The sequence below is a fragment of the Cynoglossus semilaevis genome, chromosome 13, assembly GCF_000523025.1.
Source record: "Cynoglossus semilaevis isolate Cse_v1.0 chromosome 13, Cse_v1.0, whole genome shotgun sequence".
Lineage (NCBI taxonomy): Eukaryota > Metazoa > Chordata > Actinopteri > Pleuronectiformes > Cynoglossidae > Cynoglossus > Cynoglossus semilaevis.
Window position 1 is genome coordinate 9,111,593 of NC_024319.1, and position 22,167 is coordinate 9,133,759.

At 39.9% G+C, this 22,167-nt stretch overlaps 3 protein-coding genes across 6 annotated transcripts in view; 2 read left to right on the forward strand and 1 right to left on the reverse strand.

The window, feature by feature from the left end:
• Positions 1 to 882: 882 nt before the first annotated feature.
• Positions 883 to 3,829, reverse strand: LOC103388403 (solute carrier family 40 member 1). Its single transcript, XM_025061519.1, has 8 exons — positions 3,727 to 3,829; positions 3,546 to 3,613; positions 3,241 to 3,400; positions 2,779 to 2,894; positions 2,545 to 2,671; positions 2,217 to 2,459; positions 1,335 to 2,003; positions 883 to 1,259 (listed from the first exon to the last, which is right to left on the reverse strand). Exons 1-8 carry the CDS (start codon positions 3,827 to 3,829, stop codon positions 1,000 to 1,002), a joined length of 1,746 nt encoding a protein of 581 aa, XP_024917287.1. The 3' UTR covers positions 883 to 999.
• Positions 2,507 to 14,286, forward strand: slc6a19b (solute carrier family 6 member 19b). Of its 4 annotated transcripts, none has more exons than XM_025061355.1 (13): positions 2,507 to 2,742; positions 6,117 to 7,371; positions 8,161 to 8,301; positions 8,382 to 8,525; positions 8,609 to 8,790; positions 8,874 to 8,984; positions 10,064 to 10,176; positions 10,264 to 10,392; positions 10,487 to 10,643; positions 11,057 to 11,261; positions 11,358 to 11,517; positions 11,839 to 12,001; positions 12,103 to 14,286. In XM_025061355.1, exons 2-13 carry the CDS (start codon positions 7,173 to 7,175, stop codon positions 12,265 to 12,267), a joined length of 1,869 nt encoding a protein of 622 aa, XP_024917123.1. In that variant the 5' UTR covers positions 2,507 to 2,742; positions 6,117 to 7,172; the 3' UTR covers positions 12,268 to 14,286. The 4 variants fall into 4 exon arrangements, with proteins under 4 accessions (XP_024917123.1, XP_016893723.1, XP_024917124.1 ...); XM_017038234.2 differs by having other exon boundaries at positions 7,037 to 7,371; XM_025061356.1 differs by having other exon boundaries at positions 7,211 to 7,371.
• A 222-nt stretch (positions 14,287 to 14,508) lies between these two features.
• Positions 14,509 to 22,167, forward strand: part of LOC103388437 (FH1/FH2 domain-containing protein 3-like) — a 14,271-nt gene continuing 6,612 nt past the window's right edge. Inside the window, exons 1-2 of the mRNA XM_025061719.1 lie at positions 14,509 to 15,621; positions 21,216 to 21,322. Of these exons, the coding sequence (XP_024917487.1) occupies positions 15,457 to 15,621; positions 21,216 to 21,322 (272 nt within the window). The 5' untranslated portion in view covers positions 14,509 to 15,456. The remainder of the gene's footprint in view (positions 15,622 to 21,215; positions 21,323 to 22,167) is intronic.

The following is a 22,167-nucleotide window of genomic DNA, read 5'->3' on the forward strand; positions in this document are numbered from 1 at the left end:
TGGTCAGAATCTGTGCACAAAGAACAAGTCTGTTTGGAACATGACTTTTATATATATATGTTTTAGCAAAATGTTAAGTGACTTGTTGTCACTCTGGAGATCAGCACCATTTGTAATCGTACTGACTGTTGATGATAATACAATCTTAGTGTAAGAATGGTAAAGTATTCAAGGTTAAAACAGAAAAAATAGAATTACTGGGCTACCAGGCATTACTACAGGCCTATAATATAATATTGACCTCTACTGGCCAAAAGAGCCATTACATGTAATCTTCTCTGCTGTGCTGCATAGTTGGTTTAGGGAAAAAATACACAAAGAGATAATATAATAAACAGTTGGATATTTTGAATGAAATATTGGCTTTATTGATATTTAACAAACTTGTTACCCATAAGCCAGGTTTACATGGAGGATGATTTGATCACAGAGAAACAAGCCAGGATAAGAAAATACCTTTGCCATTTCAACAGGGTTGACTTAGTTTAACCTAAGAATGTTACGACAGGCTCCCTTTAACTTCCTTTTGGCAATCCTGGAATATTACTTTGTGGATGGATCATATTAACATGTGACACTGACTCGTTTTTCTAACAACACAAGTTTTTAAGCAACACTTAAAAACTTGTTGACATAGACGTTCTTGAGAAATGATTTCTCTCTCATCCTCGTATCACAGAGAGTCCTGCTGTAGTAGAATAGTGTTAGAACCTTCACCTTTACTATTTTCTCTTGTGGAACAGCCATGAAAAAAAACACCTTTTCTATACTGCTGTATTTTCTGGAAAACAGTTCAGCTGTAGAGAAGAGTCAACATAGGACATGTGTGGTACTGAAATGACCGGTGGCATCAGCAGAATTCTTTCCCCGAGACAGGAAATGACCGGTGGCATCAGCAGAATTCTTCTTCTTCATCAGAAGCAAGAAACAGGAGGTAGACGTCCTCTTGATGGGACCAATGTAGAGTCAGGATTTGGAACCATCGCATCTTTAAACACCTTATGTGTCAGGGCGAAGTTTTCTCTTGTCTCGGTGAGAGTAGAGAAAGTACATGGTGTGTCCAGCGGTGATGAATAGTACAGAGATGATAACAAGGATGCCAAAATGGTGTGGCTGTGGAGCAGAGATGACCATGATGAAGTGAAGTAGATCCATCAGGTAGTTCATGGAGCTCTGCACTCCATTTACCACTCCTCTCTCTGATTCGCAGATGTTCTCCTGCAGGAGCTGGGTCACTGTCAGGTCAAAGGACCAGAGACCTGAACAAGAAATGGCTTCCTTATTAAAGTCTTAAAACGTAAACGTTGACTGAGTCAATGTCCACATCTACTTACCAATGCGCGCAGTGATGACGCCCGAAAACAACAGAATGATGGAGATGTAGGACTCTGGCTCCGTACCAGAGGGGATGTTGTCAAGCAGCACAGTGTTGTTGGTCCAGTGAATGGAGGAGCGGTCCGGGAGCAGCGGTTGGTTACTGCCTCCTCTCAGTAAATACGTGTGTTTTTGCCTTTGGCTTATTGTCTCTCCAAACACGGAAGAGTTGGAGGTAATGAAGGGCATCAGTAAGCTGAGATCTACGGGGCTGCCTGGGGCAAACACGGAGCTCACGCACAGCATCAAACAGCTGAGGTGGAGGCAGCTGGAGATGATTCCTGTGTTAACCAGGCCGAAGGTCTTCCTGAGTCTGGTGAACATAACTGTGCCCAACAGTCCAGTGATGGCCGACACACCCATGAGGAGGCTCAGGAGAGAGCCACTCACACCCTGGGTGTAGGCGTAGCCCGTTGTGATGCAGTCGAAGCCCAGTACTGTTGTGTAGAGAAAAGCCAGGCCCATTCCTGCCAAGAAGACCGGCTGGCGATAGTAGGCCTTCCAGCCTTCTTTACAGGTCCTGAGTAACCGACGAAACCTCTGCAAACACAGCAGCGGCTTTTTGAGCTGCAGGGTTGTGTTGTGATCTCTTTCTGCCGCAGGTGGCGTTTGGTCGTACCTATCATCGCCTGATGGAAGAATAGAGTTTCGTACAGGACACATTAATTGGTTTAATCGTGTTCTACACCCTGTCATATACAAGATTATGTTGAACATTGAGAGAGAAATAGTGACCGTGAAACACTTTTCATTTCACGGAACTGAGAGTTTCTTTAGTAGGATAGTGTATGCCATTCTGGCAGGTATTATAAACTGTTAAAGTTAAAGTTGCTCCATACCACGTGGTGTTCTCCTCTGAAGATACATCTGATTCTCCTCCACCAGCGGTGGTTTGACCGAAAGAGCAGGGACCAGGCGGTACACCCGTGTCAGGAACAAGAACTCCACAATGAGAGAGACCAGGTTCCAGCCCAGGATAAAGCCACAGCCTACTACATTAGAGGCCAGGGTCATGACCTGTCCCACTGCTAGTGGGGCCAGGATGTTGGTCACCTGATCTATTCGCCTCATGGTGGCATTCATCCCTGTTGTAAAGTTTAAAGAGAGAGAGAAGAGTTAATGAGCTGTATTATTCCAGAACCTTCACTAAGACAGAACCGAGGTGGTCACCTGCGAGATGTCTGCTGTTGTAGCCTGTTATGACCACAATCCAGTCTCTCTGAATGGCGATGGTCAGCGCCGTGCTTGCAAGGTTTGCCACATCTGCCAGGACGATCACCACCGTGTAACAAACCACCTAATGGGAGTTTGGTGATGCAACGTGTTACTATGACGGCACGGAGGAGCAGGACAACACCGAGAGTCATGGTGAGTTCAGATTAACATGTTGGCACAACTACTCACAGTGAGCCACCCATCCCAGATTTCTTCGATCTGTTGCTTGTAGGAGAACACTAACATGAGCACAACGCTACACACTGTCACTGAGATGTTCTGAATGAAAAGAGACGCATGTGCAACTAAAACAGGAGACAGAAACAGCTTTAAGTCTCTCATAACAATGACATTTACTCATAAACTGAGCACACTGACAACAATTCATTAGTGGCTGTTAACCTTTATTTGATCAGTAGCTTGATCATAGCAAGTCAGACAATTAGAGATTTTGATGTGCACAATTTACCACCATGATGGAACCAATAATACAGTGCACTGTACTATATTTATTTTCCTTAATTTACTGCATAATGAAATGTTAAAATTAGAGCCGTCAAAAGATTAAAATGGTCACACATGAATTCATAAATAAATTATTCACGATTAATCAACACTCCCACATATAGTTAAACCACTAGCTGTGAATACCTTTATTCCTGGGATTGCGATCTACCCAGTCACCAATCAAAGCTCCCAGCAGCAGCACTGAACCTGCGACCACCAATCCAAACACAGCGGTCAGCAGCAGGTTTCGACCGTACAGCTCAATCAGGAACACTGAGATGGCAAAATGCCACATGCGGTCACCCTGTATACAACATGAAAGGTTGAATTTATGAGTCATTTCAGAAGAATATGTCCACCGTCACCTCACTACCTTACAGTTGATGTAGGTTAAATAACCGACTATGAGTTTACTGTTATTATTCTATATTCTTCTAACTGATACTCACCCACATTGATAACGCTCCACTGACATAGATGAGAAACTTGGGACCTTTAATGTAGATGAGAGCTGAACCTAAAAGGCAAATGCGTTCAATTGCATGAATTTTTTTGTTAATGAGAATTTATATTAATTATAAACACAGGAGGAAACTGTAGGGATTCAATATGAAAGAAAGCCATGTTCACCTGCTAAACTCCTGCCTTTTTTAGTTCTTTCATCAGTTTTGTCGTCAGACTCAAACGTAACCACAGCCCCATCACTGTGGGAGGCAACAGCTCTCTGGGACATTTCCTAAAAAAGACACACACACCATCCAAATATCAAATTTCACACATCACATAGTTCACTACATGTAAAAGGTCATTGAAATATTACACAAAAAATAAATACAAGATAGCAGCCTGGTTATAATTTATTTAATATGTTGTCTTTTTTGTAGCCAGAAATTCAATAATTTCTCAATAAAACACATTTCTGTCCAATAATATTGGCAACATGTCTTACTTTATAAATAAATCCAACATATTAACAACATATTTTGCCTAAAGTCTTTAGTATAATAAAATGGTAAATTTTACTTTATTTGATTTTTATATAATTACAATGCTAATAATTCAAGTTAAATTGTCACCTCTGTTTTGGTGGTCCTTAAAGTTCTTCCTCAGTGTTCTTCCTCAGCCCTCGTACCTTACATTGGAATATAGTCGGTCCTCAGAGCTTGAAGTCAACTGCGGTGTCAGAGCTGTGATAGTAGCCCAGTGTTCAGGTGCTGCATTGTTTAAAAGTGCCAGAAAGCAAAACAGGTGGCACAGCAACAATGGTGGCCAGCATATTCTAAAGCACGTGACAATGTGCGCACACACACACAGACACAAACACACACACGTCACAGAAAGGACCACTCAAAACCTAAACAAAAAGTAAACCCAACCATACACATATATAAGCACCATACGGACGCTCCATCACACACAAGTACAACCACAGTCCTGCCTGTCACCACTGATGCAAAACACACATCACGCAACACTGCATCACTCGGAGCGTCAACAAATAATAACCCAAGAGAAAAAAAACAAGTGGACGGTGTAACTCTATATGATTGATGTAAAACGAAAACATCCAGATGATGACACATTAACTCCACAAACAAATAAACTAGTGTCAATGGCTTGTACGCAACTTAACAGAAAAAAAAAATCAGTGTGACCTTTATGGAATTTTATTGTGTGCTATTGCATATTATCCACAGCAGAGGCATTAATCATGGCTCTACTGCATTTTGTAATTCACAACAACAAGACAGGAAATGAACTGTAGTCTCTTTTAAATGATCAACAGAGACACGTGGACGTTAATATGTTTCTCGAGGATATTGTCCTGCGTTCGTTTCATCTGGTTGACAGTGTTTGTATTTCATCCTGCGAAATAAATGCACACATACAAATGAGAATAAATGAGATTAAAGCTTTCATTAAGGAAAGATACTCTAAGAAAAATGAAGCTGCTGCTGCCGACAGTATGAACAATAAAGCTGAAGACATAAACTAAAATGATTACTGTAGTAGCAGTGGTAGTAGCGGTAGTGCTAGTAGCATTAGCATCAGTAGCAGCTGTAGTAGTGTTGAAATAAGTGGAAATTGTCATAATATTGTTTCAACGAGAGTCATTTATTTAATATTTATTTAGCTCATTAGATAATATATTTTCATCCTATAGTTAGTTTAAAAAAAACAGTTTATAATGAGGGGTATAAGTACACACATGCAATACAAATGATAAGTATCCAAGGTGGATTCTTTTCTAAACGTATCTAGTGGAACTGTATGGAAATATGTGAAAACAGAGGATGTAATCTTTAAAACTTACATAAAGAAATGAAAGAAAACTAACCCAGAAAAATCACATGTCTACAGATTAGTAACTGGGTGGCCTTTTTCAATTCCCTCCCCCCTTGATTTTAAAACAAGACATTTAATCTTATTTGACTTAATAGCTGACTAAATGTGTATAATCAATACAACATGCTCTTTATAATCAATGTATAGTAATAATATTTAATAATGTAGCGTATGTAATGTTTGGAGTTAATTGTCATCACATGTCAAATTCTGATGAAATAATGATCAGTTTACCCTATTTTCATAATAATTATACTGTATAATTACGGAGCTCGATACACTGAACTGTTCCGACTAACACTTATTCCTATAGGTATTTTTATCTATAATTTAAACTTGGAAAAGACTGAAATTTACTTTTTTGATATTGTGAGGGTTATAGTGTTCCAAAGAAAAATAAATACAACTCTCCTCAGTATTTACTGCTCCATGAGACCAGAATAAAAGGGTCATTAAGTCATATATATTACCTTATGATAACAAACTCTATGGAAATGCTATGTGCTGTGTACTCATATCTGTCTCCTCATATCTCGACTGCCTGACCTCTACCCTCACTGTTCCATGGTAAACTTTCATCAGCCTCTTGGATCAGGAAACAACGATGCCACTTTTTCTTCTCTGTTGACAACCTATTTCTTATGTGGTAAACACAGAAACTGTTTGTTTATCAGGCACAACCTTGTCAACCTTGTCAGCCACTTCCTCGACATCTTAACTGATGCTGATAATGAAGGGAGTCGCCTGTAGAAACCAGCGGTTATAAAGGTGATGTAGAGCTGTTTATTGGATTAAACATGATTAGATATTGATACACAGTAATAATGGAAATTCTACAACAACGCTTCAATGTGCAATTTTAAATGTAATTTGCGCTTTTTTCTAACCAGCGGCCTCCAGTGGCGGGAAAGTAAAGGTACATCTAATTGAAGACGTTTATTTAATTGTATAAATCCATGTTTTAAAAAGTGTAGGAAGAAAGAACTCCCGATCAAAGTTGATCCTCAGCATTTCCAAAATGCTCACCCCGTTCTGCTAATTAAATATGAAAAATATGACTAAATGTTACTTTAATTTAATTATGTTATATTAAACACCATACAATCTGTACGTAGGTCAGCAATGGTTGATATGAATATTTTTGTGGCTGTTACTTGTTTTTGTTGATAAACCTTTTTAAAACTATTGAATTCTCCATGTGCCTGTGAAAAACTTTTTAAGCATCACATTGATCGACTTATCGTTGCTTCTTTATGGCCTTTGGCACATTACTTATTAGTGCTTTATTGGTAAATGTTAGAATTGCTGACTAATCTCAAAAGACTACGCAGAAACTCAAGGTGGCTGATAAAACAGAGCCTTTTTGCTTGTGGTTATGCGAGGTATTTGTTTAACATTTAAAATAATCAGGTTTTAATCATGGCGTCTGACATCAAATATATACCCACATCTCTTACATAACTCATGAAGCTGTTACTGCCCCAAGTTCTATAAAAATGCTGCTTTGTCACCTGCGTAAAACTGAGAACAGTAACCCCTAGGCAGATAACAGATAAGATAGCTTTAAACTGTAATGTATTTTTGCTGGTCTCAGGATTTCAAGGCGGCACACGTCCTGCTACAGTTCTGACTCCACCACCTAGTCACTTTATCACAGCAGGTCTCACAGAGTCAGCTTCAGTTGTCACTGCAGCGAGGTCAGTAGGGACGGACCCTGAGTTCCACTGATCATGAAGCTAAAAGTTCCAAACCCGGGCCTGGATGACAGGTTACTGACCCACGAGCAGCTGGACAATCTGGAGGTGGAGGAGGCTGGAGACCGGCCCAAGTGGGACAACAAGGCTCAGTACATGTTGACCTGCGTGGGCTTCTGTGTGGGACTGGGGAACGTCTGGCGCTTCCCCTATCTCTGCCAAAGTCACGGAGGAGGTGAGTGACAGCAGCAGCAAAGTGTTTGGACCTGTGTCATCATTCAATACAATTTACAACATTTTTGGTTGAGGATAATTATTGACTTATTATGTTGGTCATTACTTGACAGTTAAAAAAAGTCCACCTGTGTAGTGAGATCAGTGAGAATAAGAGAAAATGGACAGTGTCCTTGGACCACTGAGTGACAGTTTTATATTCTCTTAAAGAAGTGCAGTAAAATGTTGAAGTCAAAGGACTGTATTTTACTACACTTGCCTGGACTGCATCATGATCACTAACCTATCAATACTTAACTGGCATTTCCTTGTAAATGTTGTTTTATTGATTTCAATGTTAACTCTGTCATTATGGATATTGTGTATTTTAGATCTTTATAGAAATATAATATAATATATATATATAATATATGATCTAGAAATTTCAAAGAAATTGAATTAAGATACGGGAGTCAAAAGGTTCTCAGACATATATTATTGTTTTATTCGTGTTTTTCCACTCAAAAACAAATTGTGTCACTAATTTTAAAGTCTTAAAGAAGAAAACTTTATTTTCAGAAACACAAAAATGTGTCCTCCATTGAAAGACTATATACACATAGTACATGATTTCTTTGAATAAGAAAACCCATGTAAGGCTCTTGAAGAGATAATTATATGTTTTTCTTTTGGCATGAGTCTGATTTGAGTCCTCAGATTTGTTTGAGTTCTGTTTAGTGTTCAACGTTGTGTTAATGTGTTTTTTATTGTCACTTCATGCCTCCATTAACCTTCCTGTCATTCTCCTCAGGTGCATTTATGATCCCGTTCTTGATCCTGCTTGTTCTGGAAGGAATTCCACTTTTACATCTGGAGTTTGCTCTTGGACAGCGGTTGAGGAAAGCAGGTTTGGGAGCATGGGCAACAATCCATCCTTGTTTGACTGGCATTGGTGAGAAATACCTCTGTGTCGAGTAACGGTATTTAAGGAATGTATTTCACTTAGAAATATCTTTTAATTTGTATTTGCAGGTATTGCATCCATGTGTGTATCTCTGACCATCAGTCTGTACTACAACACCATCCTGGCCTGGATTATGTGGTATTTCTTCAACTCATTTCAAGAGCCTCTGCCCTGGAGCCAGTGTCCCCAGACAATGAATGGCAACCAAACAGGTACAGTGGCACATCGAAGTACTGAAGTAGTCTGTGAAGGAGTACTGTGATCATTTACACTCCAAGTCTGTGACTTGTGTCAGTGCTGGTCTCAGAGTGTGAGAGGAGCACACCTGTGGACTACTTCTGGTACAGGGAGACCTTGAACACAACACCATCCATTGAGGAGTCTGGTGGTCTGCAGTGGTGGATACTGCTGAGCCACATCTGTGCCTGGTCCGTGCTCTACATCTGCATCATTCGTGGGATTGAAACCACCGGGAAGGTGCAGATAAGTACTCCTGAATGTATAACTTTAATATTTATTTGTTCTCTTACAACCATAAAGACATAAATGTATTTCTCAAGGCGGTGTATGTGACTTCAACCCTTCCCTACGTGGTCCTGACCATCTTTCTGATCAGAGGACTGACTCTGAAAGGTTCTTTGAACGGACTTAGGTTTCTCTTCACACCGGATGTAAGTACATTCCAATGATATTTTCTTTTGTATTTCTTCATGTATTTTATCTCAAATGATACAGCTTTTTGCTTAGAATTATTAACTTAAATGGCACAAAAACATCAGAAAAAAATAAATGCAACAAAATAGAATAACTGTTTTGTTGCATGACGTTCGTCATTGTAAAACTAGCAGTACAGTGAGACTAAAGCGAGTGAACAAGGATCTGGGAAACAACGCAAAATGTCTTGATAGTGCATAAATAAATAAATAAATAAAAACAAGAACTCCGGGCGAGGTTGTTAAAGTGCAGTACTGTAGCAATAGACCAGGGGTCACTGACTATTTTTCACGGTGAGCCAGAATTTTTCCAGACAGACACCTTGGGCTCAGACACTCAAATAAAACGAAATAAAAATCATATTTTTGTCTAACATTATTATTTGGTGTTCATTTTGGAACCCAGTCGCAGGTCAGATTAGATGACTGGGCGGGCCACATTCAGCCCGACGGGCCACCAGTTGGTGATCGCTGCAATAAACTATGATTGCAGTAAACTTAAACTTTGCAGTAAATGCACATGGGGGCTATACTAAGTCAACAGTGGGCCTAAATTAAAAAGGTGTTAACACTAAAACACTGATATGAACAGGTCTGATATTATTTGTTTATGTTTTTTATGGAACGTCAATAATAATTCACTAGTGTAGTATAATATGCAGCAGCATTTAGAACCCCTCCTCCTAATCTCCACCCTTCCATCACTGCAGTATCATCGCTTTCTGTAGAAACCAATCTGTCACTTATATTTCACTCATATTTATTTCTCCCTGATTATCATGAAGATAATTTTTTATTGCCACATCAAACAAGTGTCTGTGTTGGAGCTCATCATCTCCCTCTAAATGACCTTATCACTATTGAAGTGACCCACGTGTAGGAATGTCAACACCAGATTTATTGGCCGAGTGTGATATGAACCGACGAGGACTTTGACTCCCATTACTGAATGTTTCCTCATAAAATGTCACGTAGCGGCTATGACATTAAAGCAATGTGTTTCCACTCTATATATTTCCTAACACCTAACACTCCAGGTAGCAGAGTTGGCCAATCCGACCACATGGCTTGATGCCGGCGCTCAGGTCTTCTACTCCTTCTCTCTGGCGTTCGGTGGTCTCATCTCCTTCTCCAGCTACAACTCAGTGCAGTAGGTTCACAGCAGCTGTTGTTTCTAATTACAGCCAAGCATTCACTGAGCCTGAAGTAAAACAAAAAGTACTTTTTCTTTCCTCAGTAACAACTGTGAACAGGACGCCGTCATCATCTCCATCATCAATGGCTTCACCTCAGTCTACTCTGCCACTGTCATTTACACTGTTATTGGCTTCAGAGCCACAGAGAGATTTGACAGCTGTTTTTCTGAGTACTTTATTTTGCTTTATTAATATTTAAAAAAAAACATATATATAGTGAAGTTAAATATTTTTATTGACAACAAATGTATTTGGGTTTTTCAGAAACATCCTAACTTTACTTAATGTGTTTGAACTGCCTGAGGGCAACATCACTGAGAGCAACTATGAACAGGTTCTTCGAAGTCTGAATGAAACCAATCCTGAAATCATTCAAGGGTTACCTCTGAAAATCTGTAACTTGGATACTTTCCTCAGTGAGGTAAGAGTTCGGCTGATCTGATTGTTCCAAAATATTAGCTTTAGTTCTTTTTATAAAGCGTACAGAAGTGCTGTTTAAACACATTGCGGGCTTTTTTGTTGTTTTTTGTTTCATTGAAGCACCTCAAGCTTAAAATACCAACTCACTCAAGATACCACTACCGACTAAAATGAAGCCATATCTATTGAGCAACATGAAAACTAAGAGAGGAGAACAAAATTACACTTTTAGTTTTGTGTATTTTATTTGAACATTTTCTGTATTTATAACTCCTACATTTTGATTGGTCATGAACAAAAACAGGTTGCCTTTCTGTCCCAAAAAGTTGATTAATAAATAAATAAACCTTCATTTTAATTTTGTATTGCTATAAACCCAGCACTAACCCTGAGTTGTTGTATGTTTGGACCTAGGGAGTGGAAGGAACCGGTTTAGCCTTCATTGTCTTCACCGAGGCTATCACACAGATGCCCCTGTCTCCAATTTGGTCCGTTCTCTTCTTCATCATGCTCTTCTGCCTGGGACTGTCCTCTATGTTTGGTAACATCGAGGGAGTGCTGATGCCACTGCAAGACCTCAAAGTTTTCCCTAAGAGCTGGCCAAAAGAGGCCACGAATGGTGAGTCTTCACCAACTGTCTCCTAATAATCTACAACAATCTTCTTCACTGCACTGAATGTGACACTTGTCATCTATGTTCATGTCTCCCCTTCAGGTATAACTTGTCTTGCGTGCTGTCTGATTGGCCTGGTTTTTGTCCAAGGCTCAGGAAACCATTGGCTGTCACTGTTTGACACCTATGGAGGATCCATCCCACTGCTGGTCGTTGCTTTCTGTGAAATGTTCTCAGTGGTTTACATATATGGAATAGACAGGTAATAACCCCAGCGCTCATATTAAGGAGACAATTCGTTACTGCAAATGCGTTTAATTACATCAATACAGGATTACTGTAATTTTCCTGTTTCTGTACTGTAATTCTCCACAGCCAAGTATTTCCTTAAGAATTGATACTAACCTAAATTAATACAGTAGGTCTACACTGCTGAGGGAACTCCCATGGTGCACTCAACATGCTCTCTTCGTCCCTCTTTATTCAACAATATTTTTTTTAAAAAGACCATTTTAATCCTTGACTTTTTAGATACAGGAGATGTTTTTGATCATTTGGTCTAAGTTCCTCACTCTCCTCATAGGTTCAACAGTGACATTAAATTCATGATTGGACACAAACCTAACATCTTCTGGCAGGCGACCTGGAGAGTCATCAGTCCACTCATCATGCTCTTCATCTTAATCTTTTACCTCGTCACTGAAGTTTCTGAGAAGCTTCTTTACAAAGTTTGGGATCCGGAATCGGTAAATATGGTGGTGGTGTAGTTTTTTGTTTTGTACAGAACATGTTGTAATTCATCGTAGACTCCAAAGGTTACTTACATTGATTTTCTCTGTCTCCACAGGAGAATTTCCCTACACTTATGGACAAGCCTCATCCAGCCTGGGTCTATGTGGTTGTTTTTGTTTTAGCAGGGATACCCTGTCTAGCTATTCCTTTTATGGCTCTTGGGAAATTTATAATGAGTAAGAGAAGAAAACATTCACAGAGCGATGCGATTAAATTATGACCAAATTGAGATTATGATGACAAGAGTTGGAATATCTATCAGCCCTGAGCCCTTTAATAAAAATGAATTGTTGAATCGATTTAAAATAACAAACACATCAATGTCACTGATCAGAGTTTAATCTGGAGCTGGTTTATTATTCAGTATCTATCAATCTATCAATTATAGTTATTTAGGAATCTACTAAGAACATGATGAAAGTGGAGGCTTTATTATCTATTTTATTTGGTTTGTAATGTTGTATAGCATCTGTACATTCTTTACATTACCAGCATGTATTCATATAAATATACATAAATTCAACAAACACCGAGTCTCTTTTCTAATATATATTGGTCAACACAATGATAATTTGTTGATTTTGCACTTTTTAACATTATTGTAAATAACGATGAATGTGTACTATCATTTAAATATATTTAAATATACATTTAAATGTAACAAAAGTAATTTTTGATTATTTGAATGTTATATTTGCCTGTTCCGTGACATTGTCCTAAAAACAAACAAAGAAAACAGTGTCCTCGGTACTGAAATATCTGAAAAGGGTAGACAACGATAAATGTCTGCTGTTCAAAGTTAGTTCTCCATAATTACCACTCGAGGGCGCCATTGCGTCGTAACCTGAACTATGTCCACTGGGTGATTGTGATATTCCTGCTTATTCCTTACTTATCTTTTGAGGATGCAGGCATTAAACGTAACAAAAATGTTGTATTTTTTTAAAATTTTATATAAATATAAAAATATTTATATAAACATCAAACTAACATATGGTACTGATAATTAATTGACTGTGACGACCATAGCAACCGTAAACGACCAGACCGAACGCAGTGACTTACAAATGCACGACTCCACCGACTGCCACATGAAAGGTCTGTACAGCCTTCGAAAATTAAAACAAATCATAATAAAAGACAAAATGTCAATTTCGGGAACACCACAAAGCCAAACACAGGGTCACCGTAGAATGAAGACAGATAACTCGTAGGGCAGTTTATTTTTATTAGCTTTTTTAAAAATAATTTTAAATATTGCCTCAGATACTTACTCGCTGAATTTGAGCATTTCCGGTTTTATGACAGAGGAGAAGCCTCACTCTAGAGTGCTCCCTCCCTCACACAGTCTGTCTATGTTATATTTGCCGTCACGTTTATCCCACATCCTGAAAGTCCTAAGTCTCTCCAATATCTTGAGCCACCGTGAGCCACCTCATTGCTACTCTTGTATTGGAGGAATAGGTGTCGACAGGTGTTACGTATATGAACTGCGTCGGTTGCTTGTTTGTTTTGTTTGTTTTCCCGAATTATGTCAAAATATGGAACAGTAGCACGGTCTCTAAAAATAAACTGCTCCAATCGACCGTTATTAGTTTTGTTGATAATTATATGTATAACGTCCGTTGAAGTGACTTAATAAAATATAACAAGAATATAGGAAGAAAGCGAAGAACAAAAACAACATGTATTTTTTGACCTCTAAAAAGGAACAAAAATCTGCATTACTACTGTATCCCATGAAGTGTCATAAAGAATGCTGACAGTTTTTCCACAGAAAAAACATTTAAACTTTACACATACTACTCACTGCGGTGTTGCGGTTTAACATACTGTTGAAACCAACCATTGACCTAAAGCGCCCTTATTTATTTGTCCTGGATAATCACAAAGATAATTATTGACTCTCCCCGAGATATTATATCAAATGTTGGTGTTGACATTCTTCTTATCTGCCTATAAATTACATTATAACTTTTCGTTGGGACTGTATAATCATTGTCAAGATCTGCATTAGTGGCCATGTCTGATGCAAACACTGGAGGACTTTGGCCATCATTATTATGCCGGTACATCTCTTCATAAAACGTCAGTGAGCTGAAAATAGGTGATGCAGTTGACCGGAGGTTTAACTGATTCCATACATCAAGTCAGTCCATTTTACACTGTTCTAGGCATACAGTAGTGGAACTAAGGAATAATCCAGGGCCATATTTCAACCATATGATGGGATAACTGGATAATATTTCTGCATATTTTAATGATAGGATATTTTTAATGTTGTCAAAGAATATATTAATGAAACAGTTGTTTTCTTTTATAAAGATTGATTAACCTACATTTCAGTGTGTGATTTTAATCACCTTTTATCCATTTTTACATTATAATTGAACACTAGTTCAATGTTGTTTCCTAGTAATAGAGCATAAAGACAAAAACAAACAAACAAAACAAAACAAAAAACTCCATCCAACACAAATACCATCAGAACCAGAGAGCAAATTCTGCCCTAAATGTTGTAGTGTGTCCTTATCTTTAGCCCAGGTAAATCAATTCACAGGCGATAAACATGAGGACAACAGACGGAAGTGACGCTGCAACAGGAGGCAGGAAGCTAACGACACAGGTGAAACACGTTAGCAGTAATCAAAGGGGGGCGGGGGGTATTGTTGTTCACATCTACAAGTTGCACCCGACCAAGTGCCCAAGCTTTTTTGTTTTTTTTAACCGAAAGTGATTCGTGCTGTTTGGACGGTACTTGACTGATGAAATGAAAGTTCATAGCGTCACTGGAACGTCACTGGAAAATGGTAGAGAACTGCTGCCGAGCACCAAACGCGACTCGCTACAGGTTACAGTTGAATGTAGATTTCACTTTAGGCCACTGGGGCTCGCCATTGCGCTTGTAACCTGAGCTACGTGTCTGCCGGTTGAGCTCTGGCTGCAGCTTCTGTGTGTGACTCTGCTGGCAGAGTTCTCTGTTGAGGAGGGAGCCACTAACCATCAGCTCCCACAGACCGAGCGCCAAGTGAAGCAGTCCCGTCCGCAGTCTGCCTCAGCACCTCAGCAGCCCCCAATGCCCTTGGATACTCCGCCTAGATCATTCCCACCCTGCTCAGACTGACTGACCCGAGTCACTGCATCTCTGAAGGAGATAAACTGCTGGACCTTATACTCCTGCACCGCCGGTGCGCTGTACTGACTCCTCTGCGCTGCGAATGGAGAAGATCCAAGGATAACAACAGAGGAGTTGCGGTGTTTTGCTGCCGCAGAAGACCTGCTGACCGGTAGCCTTAGTGCGTGGCCGAGGGTGGGGGTAAGGGCAAGGGTGGGAAGGTGGTTGTCTGTGGTGTCGCATCCGTTGTTTTGATCAGCTTAATAAAACAAAAACGCCTTGCATGGCTGCACCATGGCTACGCTTATATGCAGGGTGCAGTTTTTAGATGACACTGATCCGTTTAACAGCACCAATTTCCCAGAACCCACCAGGCCACCTCTGTTCACCTTCAGGGAAGATATTCCTCTCATCAATCAGATTGCTGGAGTCCACAGACTGCTGAAAGCTCCTCACAAGGTACAGTATGCACCGAATTAGTTAAAAAAAAATTCAAGTATTCAATGTCTTTGAATGTAGCCTGTAGACAAAATCTTCAAACTTGACGAGGATGATGATGATGATGATGATGGTTAGCCTGTTCATGTTGTTGTGGCGTTACCACCAAACAAACCCAGTGGAGCAGTGACTGAAGCAGTGATTTGATGCAGTCAGTCTGCTGATGTGGAAGGCTGATGCAGCAGCACAACCTTCAAAGTCATATACAGTAGTGTGTACTGTTTCACTAGATTATACGTACATTGTGAAAGTATAGTGTATATATATTAAGTATTATTAGAGTGGAATGACTATCCATTATTGGGTTGTGAAGGGGCAGGCATCTGTTAATGTTTACCTCAGCCACAATGAGCGTGTCCTTTCAGTGGAAACCTCTTATTATTCATTATCTGGACTCTGTGGGACCTTTAAGAACCCGGGAAACTTCCCTGTTGTGTGTAGAACCCTAGAACAGTGAGAGGAGTCTGCTCAGTATCATAAACCTGACGTGGTTGTAACCACGTTCCCAGTGACGGAGCTGAGGAACTGTTGGTGGGACAGCAGCCTGGTACTTAGTGCTGTCATTACTGAGTATGCCGGTGTATGGGTTGGAGTATGAGACCAGCGGTGCTACACTCACTACACAGCATCAGTTAGAATAGGCGAGGTCAAATGACCAGTTGGTCACTTGTTGACGGGAGGAAGGAGATAATCCTTGACCTGGATTGACCCAGATCTGGGGATTTGGATAATGATCCAGCCGATCCTTACGTGACTTCCGAATCCACTTCTGTGCCAAATTGTCACCTTGTGTTTTTGTGACAAGATTTGGATTTTACCATTTCTTGTAGAAGAACGCGTTCACAACTGTTGTGTTTTCAAAAGCTTTTTAACGATTTTTTTCATTAACTGAAGTAGGTTTTGCAGATATCTAAAAATACTTTAACAACTTTTTTAGGTTTCAAAAGTTGTGTGTGTGTTTTAAATGTTTGCTTGACCATTGGTGGAGGTGTACAGCTCCAACACAGTGGAGTGTCTTTAGCTGCCTACTCTTGTGTTTACTGCAAACTTATATTTAGTAAATAACTGCTTGATCAGGTGAGTCTGTCTCACATTCAGTGGATTGTTTAAGGCACGTTTTTTGTCTGGGTGAGGAGGCCAAGGAAACGGACAGTTAATTGGAGTCTTTCTTGGTTCTGTCCAATCCTGGGTACTTCATGGTGTTTGACTGGCGTTGGTTAGATAAGTCATGAAAGCCTCAGGATGCTGTGGGTCACCACAGGCCTGCCTCTCAGTCTGCAGCTCTGCTCTGCTGGACCAGCAGGATGGGATGGGAACGTCGTCCACCGTTTGAGAGACGGCAAGGAAGTGGACAGAATTAAAAACACAAACAAAGACCTGACATCTGAGGACCCCGACTGGACCACAGACTGAGTAAAGCTCTGCGACTCTCGTCTACTGAGTCCCATTAGTGGTTAGCAAGAGAGGTTAGAGTGGAGGAGCTGCTCCTGTGCTTTTTAAAGACATGATGACAGGTGGACAACAGGAGGGTGTGTGTGGACTGGGTGCTCTCTGATTCTCAAAAGGTGTCTTTTTGGTGGATCCTGGTGATGACCTTTGACATCAAACCTGTTGTCTTTAAACGGTGTCGCTGTGGTGCTGTTTACCCTGGTATAAATAGCATGCTGCTAACACATGGTGTCCAGGGAGTCAAAACAGCTAGCATGTGCTGTCTGAGGACTGCTCTGTCAGTGTCAGTCTGCAGCCTCAGGGGGGCAAGGAGGGGGATCAATGTGTGTGTTCTGGTTAGTCCATACTTGGTGGTGGGTACACTTATACTTGTGGGGTTAGTTAGTTTTTGGTTTGTGATTAAGATTGGAATTAAGGTGAGATTAGAGTTATGTTTAGAAATATGCCTCTGTTCAGGACAGACTTCTGCCCCTAGGGACCAGGGAAAAGATCTGCAACCTGAGGTTCCTGCGCCAATTTTTATTATTTGTGAAAGGACCAAATTTATTCCAACTGTAATCATGTGAAGACATATCTCTCAGGCGCCCCCTACTGCTGAAAAAACTTTCGATTTAGTGCCATCTGATTTTTTTTTTCTTTCCAAAACTGAAAAAACCACTTGAAAGAAACTTGATTTTAATCCTTGAATAAGGCAAAGACATCGGTTGGATCCTGGTGTGAAAGACCCCCAGTATGGATTACAGCTGCAGCATCTTATCTTATGTTGTTGCTTAAGTGGCTCAATTGTGACCTGTCACTCAGAAGCCATCATGAATAGAGATAATTGTCCTTCTCAGATGACATAAAGTGCAGGGTTTTCCAAATCTGTCAGAGTTGCTGCAAGACGACCCAGTTTTTTAAAATCAATGCAGCAGGTTCATGAGTCTAAGAGTCACATCAGAATTCAAGGCAGGGAGAATGTGGCTACGTCCTGGAAAACCAACTCACACTTGACCAATTCCAATCTCAGGCCCAGTTATTTTGCTACATTTTTTTCTCCAGAAATTACAGAGTCTCATAATGAGAAGTTATGTTAAATGCTGTAAAATACAGGTTCCTCCTTCATGGCTGTCAGAGCTCCTTTGAATTCTTTTACACATTGTTATGCAGCTTTGAGGTTTTGCCGGTCTGTGTTTTTTAGACGATTGTCTCAGATGTGAGATCCTTCCAGAAGAATGCAGCTTCCGTGGACCCACTCGTCCTCTGCTTGATGGACTGATGTGGATTTCTTCTTTTAATTTCTTTCCTCCAGGCCTTGATAACACTGTCCGCAACAACTTTTTAGCCCTTTTTTTAACTTTTGGCAAACACAGCATTAACTCCCCAAAAGTCAGCGTTGTTGGTACTTTCGATATTTTAGATGAAAAGGCTGCATCAAGCATTTGCTTTTTCAATTTCAACAGTGAAATGAAAAAGCATTCGTCTTTTCTTGTGGAAGACAAAGACATTTGGCGTGAAATTGCAGTTTGAAATTGGAAATTGCACGGTCCTTATTTTTAGACCTGCTCTAAGTGCCTCCCTGGTCAGTGGACCACAGTACAGTGGTTGAAGGGAGCGGCTAGACTCAGTGTGTGAGCAGAGCTCCTGTGGTTACTTCTCTGGACTCGGCCATCGTCAAGGCACCGTGGGTTCACGTCCTGGGCAGGGGACAGTTGACGAAGCCTCTGCTGCTGGTCCGATCCCATCACATTCAGCCTGGAACTGGGCCATTAAATTCAGATCAAGTGCACAGAACCTAAGGTGGTAAAGGTAGAAGGAAATATATGAATGTAAACACAAGGATGGTGAGGTGTGAAGAGAACTGATGGTTGTCCAGGCTTCTTCAGTTGATTTAAACTTTTCTACGTATTTGGCTTGTTGAATTTTTAAAACGTGTGACAAACACAAACCTGACTTGGTTCCAGAGTTCACTAATTATGGCTTCACTTTAGTCCAACATCCATGTTTGTCTGTTTAAACTTGTTACAAAATGAAATAATCTGAGGATAAGCTATTGTTGTATAAGAGACAGTTTAGGAAATTATGACCAATACATTCAATAATAAATATCTTCCCACAGCTGTTCTGATACATTCATACAAACTATCAAGCTATGTATGTAATGCAGGCATTAGCACAGTTTTTCATCATGACAACCCAGATAGCAGATAAATGAATATGTGATAACATACAAAGAGGTTGTTCCCGTACCAATTTTTTTACAAACCAATTCAAGAATGAGGATTTTTGTGTATTGGACAAACCAATTCAAGAATGAGGATTTTTCAATCGTGTCATTGCCAATCACCAATAGTTTTTTAGGTCAAATGATGGAAACTTCACTAAAAGCCAATACCTGGCAGTTACAGTGAAAGATAGTTCTGTGTAGTTTATAATAATCGTGTGTATTTGGTACAATGGTACCATTAAATAATATACTTTTCAAAAGTTTATAATAATCGTGTGTATTTGGTACCAATAAATAATATACTTTTCAAATTCTCATCTAACCTTGTACAGTATTGTATATTACCACCCACTATATACTGCCCTCACTGCTCACCCCTAGTGGCAATTGTATGTAACACAAATGTCAAGTAAAGCAACCTGAGGCCCACAAGGACATGCAGTTTTATATTATATTTCTTAAATATATCTTATGTTTGTAGTAGTGATATTAAAAATAAAAACTGTAGTTTAAATTTTTATAAAAATGTTTTCTTTACATTTTACTGTATTAAAATATCGCCAATTTTCTCCTTTTCTTCAATTGCTGAGCATTTGTTTACATTTACTGCATTAACATGCAGTACAGTGCAGGGGCAGCCGTCCATATGTTAGGACGCCTTCTGCTTTATACAGTATATATATATATATATGAGATCATCTGTCTGTCCTGGAACAGCTCGACGGTTTACTCTCCCAGAGGTCACCCAGGGTCGAGGCACTTGTCATCATATATGACTGAGCGTGACTTCACCTTCATGCTACATTTCCTATTACTGTCACACCTATTATTTTCAAAGACATTTCAGTCTGGAGGCATAAAAATAGTTACCCTCAGTTCTGGTTCTGACTGTAGAACTCACCCCTCTCCCCCTCTCCCCTCCGCCTGTAGCTGTGGTGCACTTTTATCTGTGTTTCTCTCTATGTTTTTATTATCTCGGCCTCTTCTTATGAGTCTGCCTCACTGAAGGAACATAAACCCAACCATGTCACCGTCTTCCTCAGAGAAAGATGCTCAGGTTGAAACAGACCAATAACATTGATTTCTATTCAGTTCCATCTGAAGAAGAGCAACCGTCTTGTGTTTTTGTTGCTCTGGATGTTTTTGGAGTCGCCGTCACTGTCGACCACGTTTGGTTTCTGATCTCAGACGTGACACAATTCTGTGAGTGCTGCAGGGCAGTCACACTAACGGATCAAAGACTTCAGACCCTAATGTGTTTCTCAGCCTTTCTGCACTACACTGCAGTCACGTTACTGTCATACAGCTCGACTTCCTCTGGGCTGTAATGGACCTGGCAATTACCTGACTAATTTAAAACACATATGGTTTTCATGTTATAATGTACATGGGTTATGGTCTGTGTTACCATAAGGGGGGGGAAACCCTTAAGCCACTGAGCTGACACCAGGATCAGGTCTATTAAAATTAAAGCCATACAAGTGAGAAAAAGGGAAACAAAAAAAATCACCTGTTTACAAATGTGTGTATGTGTGATGTTAAAGAAAAACCAGAGCACACAGATTAGATGATAAATGTGAATCTCCATGGTCTCTTATATATGCAGGCGATGCTGTAATCTACATTGAATGTAGGCAGCACATAAGAAAACCTGGAGTGATGCAAGATGAAGTGGAGAGATAAGAAAGTCAGTAGAAGGCAAACAGCATTCTGTACATGTGTGGGAAAGAGAGTGAAGCAGGTGGAATGTGATGGATGATGGGATGGCGAACGTATGTGGTTGAGTTCAATCACTCAATATTTTTTTTTTTTTTTGTCTACTAAAGAATACTTTTCCCAGAAGTAGTTACAAACCGATTCTGTTGATATTTTATCCTAAACTCTGACTTTTATTCTTCAGCCTGATGACTGTGCCCTTCAGTTGTCCCATAATGGAAGCTACCTGGACCTGGAGTCCACACTGGCGGAGCAGAGAGATGAACTGGAAGGATTTTCCGAAGAAGGAGGGTAAGAAACCTCTCCGTCTCTCGTCCGTGTCCACTGTGTGAACAACACAAAGGTTTCATGTGCTCAACACATTCGACTGAAAGCCACTTTTACGATACTGCAGTCATTCTTAAAAATAAATATTTTTTTTTATTAACAATGTTGCTTGTTTAGTGCGTGCACTTTAAAAGATGCAGCAGGGCCCGGTGCCAGAGCAGCTGGGATTGAGAGCAAACAAGTGCAGGCGCTGGTAAGCAGGTGGAGACCTGCTGAAATCTGATTGTCCAGAAATAGGTCGTTCACATTACTGCAGTCAGATCAGGTGTTGTGGATTAGACATCAAACCAGACATCAAACTGAGCTGTTGACGGACGGGTGACTGAGAACGATCCGTCATTTAAAACTCAGATATATCTTTTCTTTTCAGCGCTCACACGTAATCAAAGCAGTAGGATTTCTGAGGGCGTCATGAACTGAAACAAAGGAGGAAGACAGACATTACCTCTGCTTAGAGAAAATGATGTTAAGTCGATTTAACATGATTTAACATTAATTAACATGATTGGTTTACGGTCATTTGAAAGTACTTATTTTTTAAATGGTTATTCTCAGACTGTTCTCTCTCTTTTGAGGGTTTTGTGGTTGTGAGTGTATATTGTACCCCGGGTTATCAATTGTGTAAATTGATAGCTAGCTAACTAGCTAGCTCGGAACACAAGGATAATGCTATGGATAGTAGCATGTTTTTAGCTAAGCTGCGATAGCAATAGCCATTTCTACCTCATATATCCCTGCTTTACTGTGGAAAAAAAGTAATGAGTTTAGCAAACAAATTAACTGATTTATTTTCATTTTTAAGTGATATA

Bases quoted from the DNA above. Each gene is read 5' to 3' on its own strand.
- LOC103388403 (XM_025061519.1), bottom strand. From the start codon at position 3,829: ATGTCCCAGAGAGCTGTTGCCTCCCACAGTGATGGGGCTGTGGTTACG. The intron at 2,672-2,778 runs GTGAGTAGTTGT...AACTCCCATTAG, and splicing joins TCTGGGATGGGTGGCTCACT to GTGGTTTGTTACACGGTGGT. The intron at 2,004-2,216 runs GTGGTATGGAGC...TTCTTCCATCAG, and splicing joins TCTTCAGAGGAGAACACCAC to GCGATGATAGGTACGACCAA.
- slc6a19b (XM_025061355.1), top strand. From the start codon at position 7,173: ATGAAGCTAAAAGTTCCAAACCCGGGCCTGGATGACAGGTTACTGACC. The intron at 8,791-8,873 runs GTGCAGATAAGT...GTATTTCTCAAG, and splicing joins GGATTGAAACCACCGGGAAG to GCGGTGTATGTGACTTCAAC. The intron at 11,262-11,357 runs GTGAGTCTTCAC...TCTCCCCTTCAG, and splicing joins GCCAAAAGAGGCCACGAATG to GTATAACTTGTCTTGCGTGC.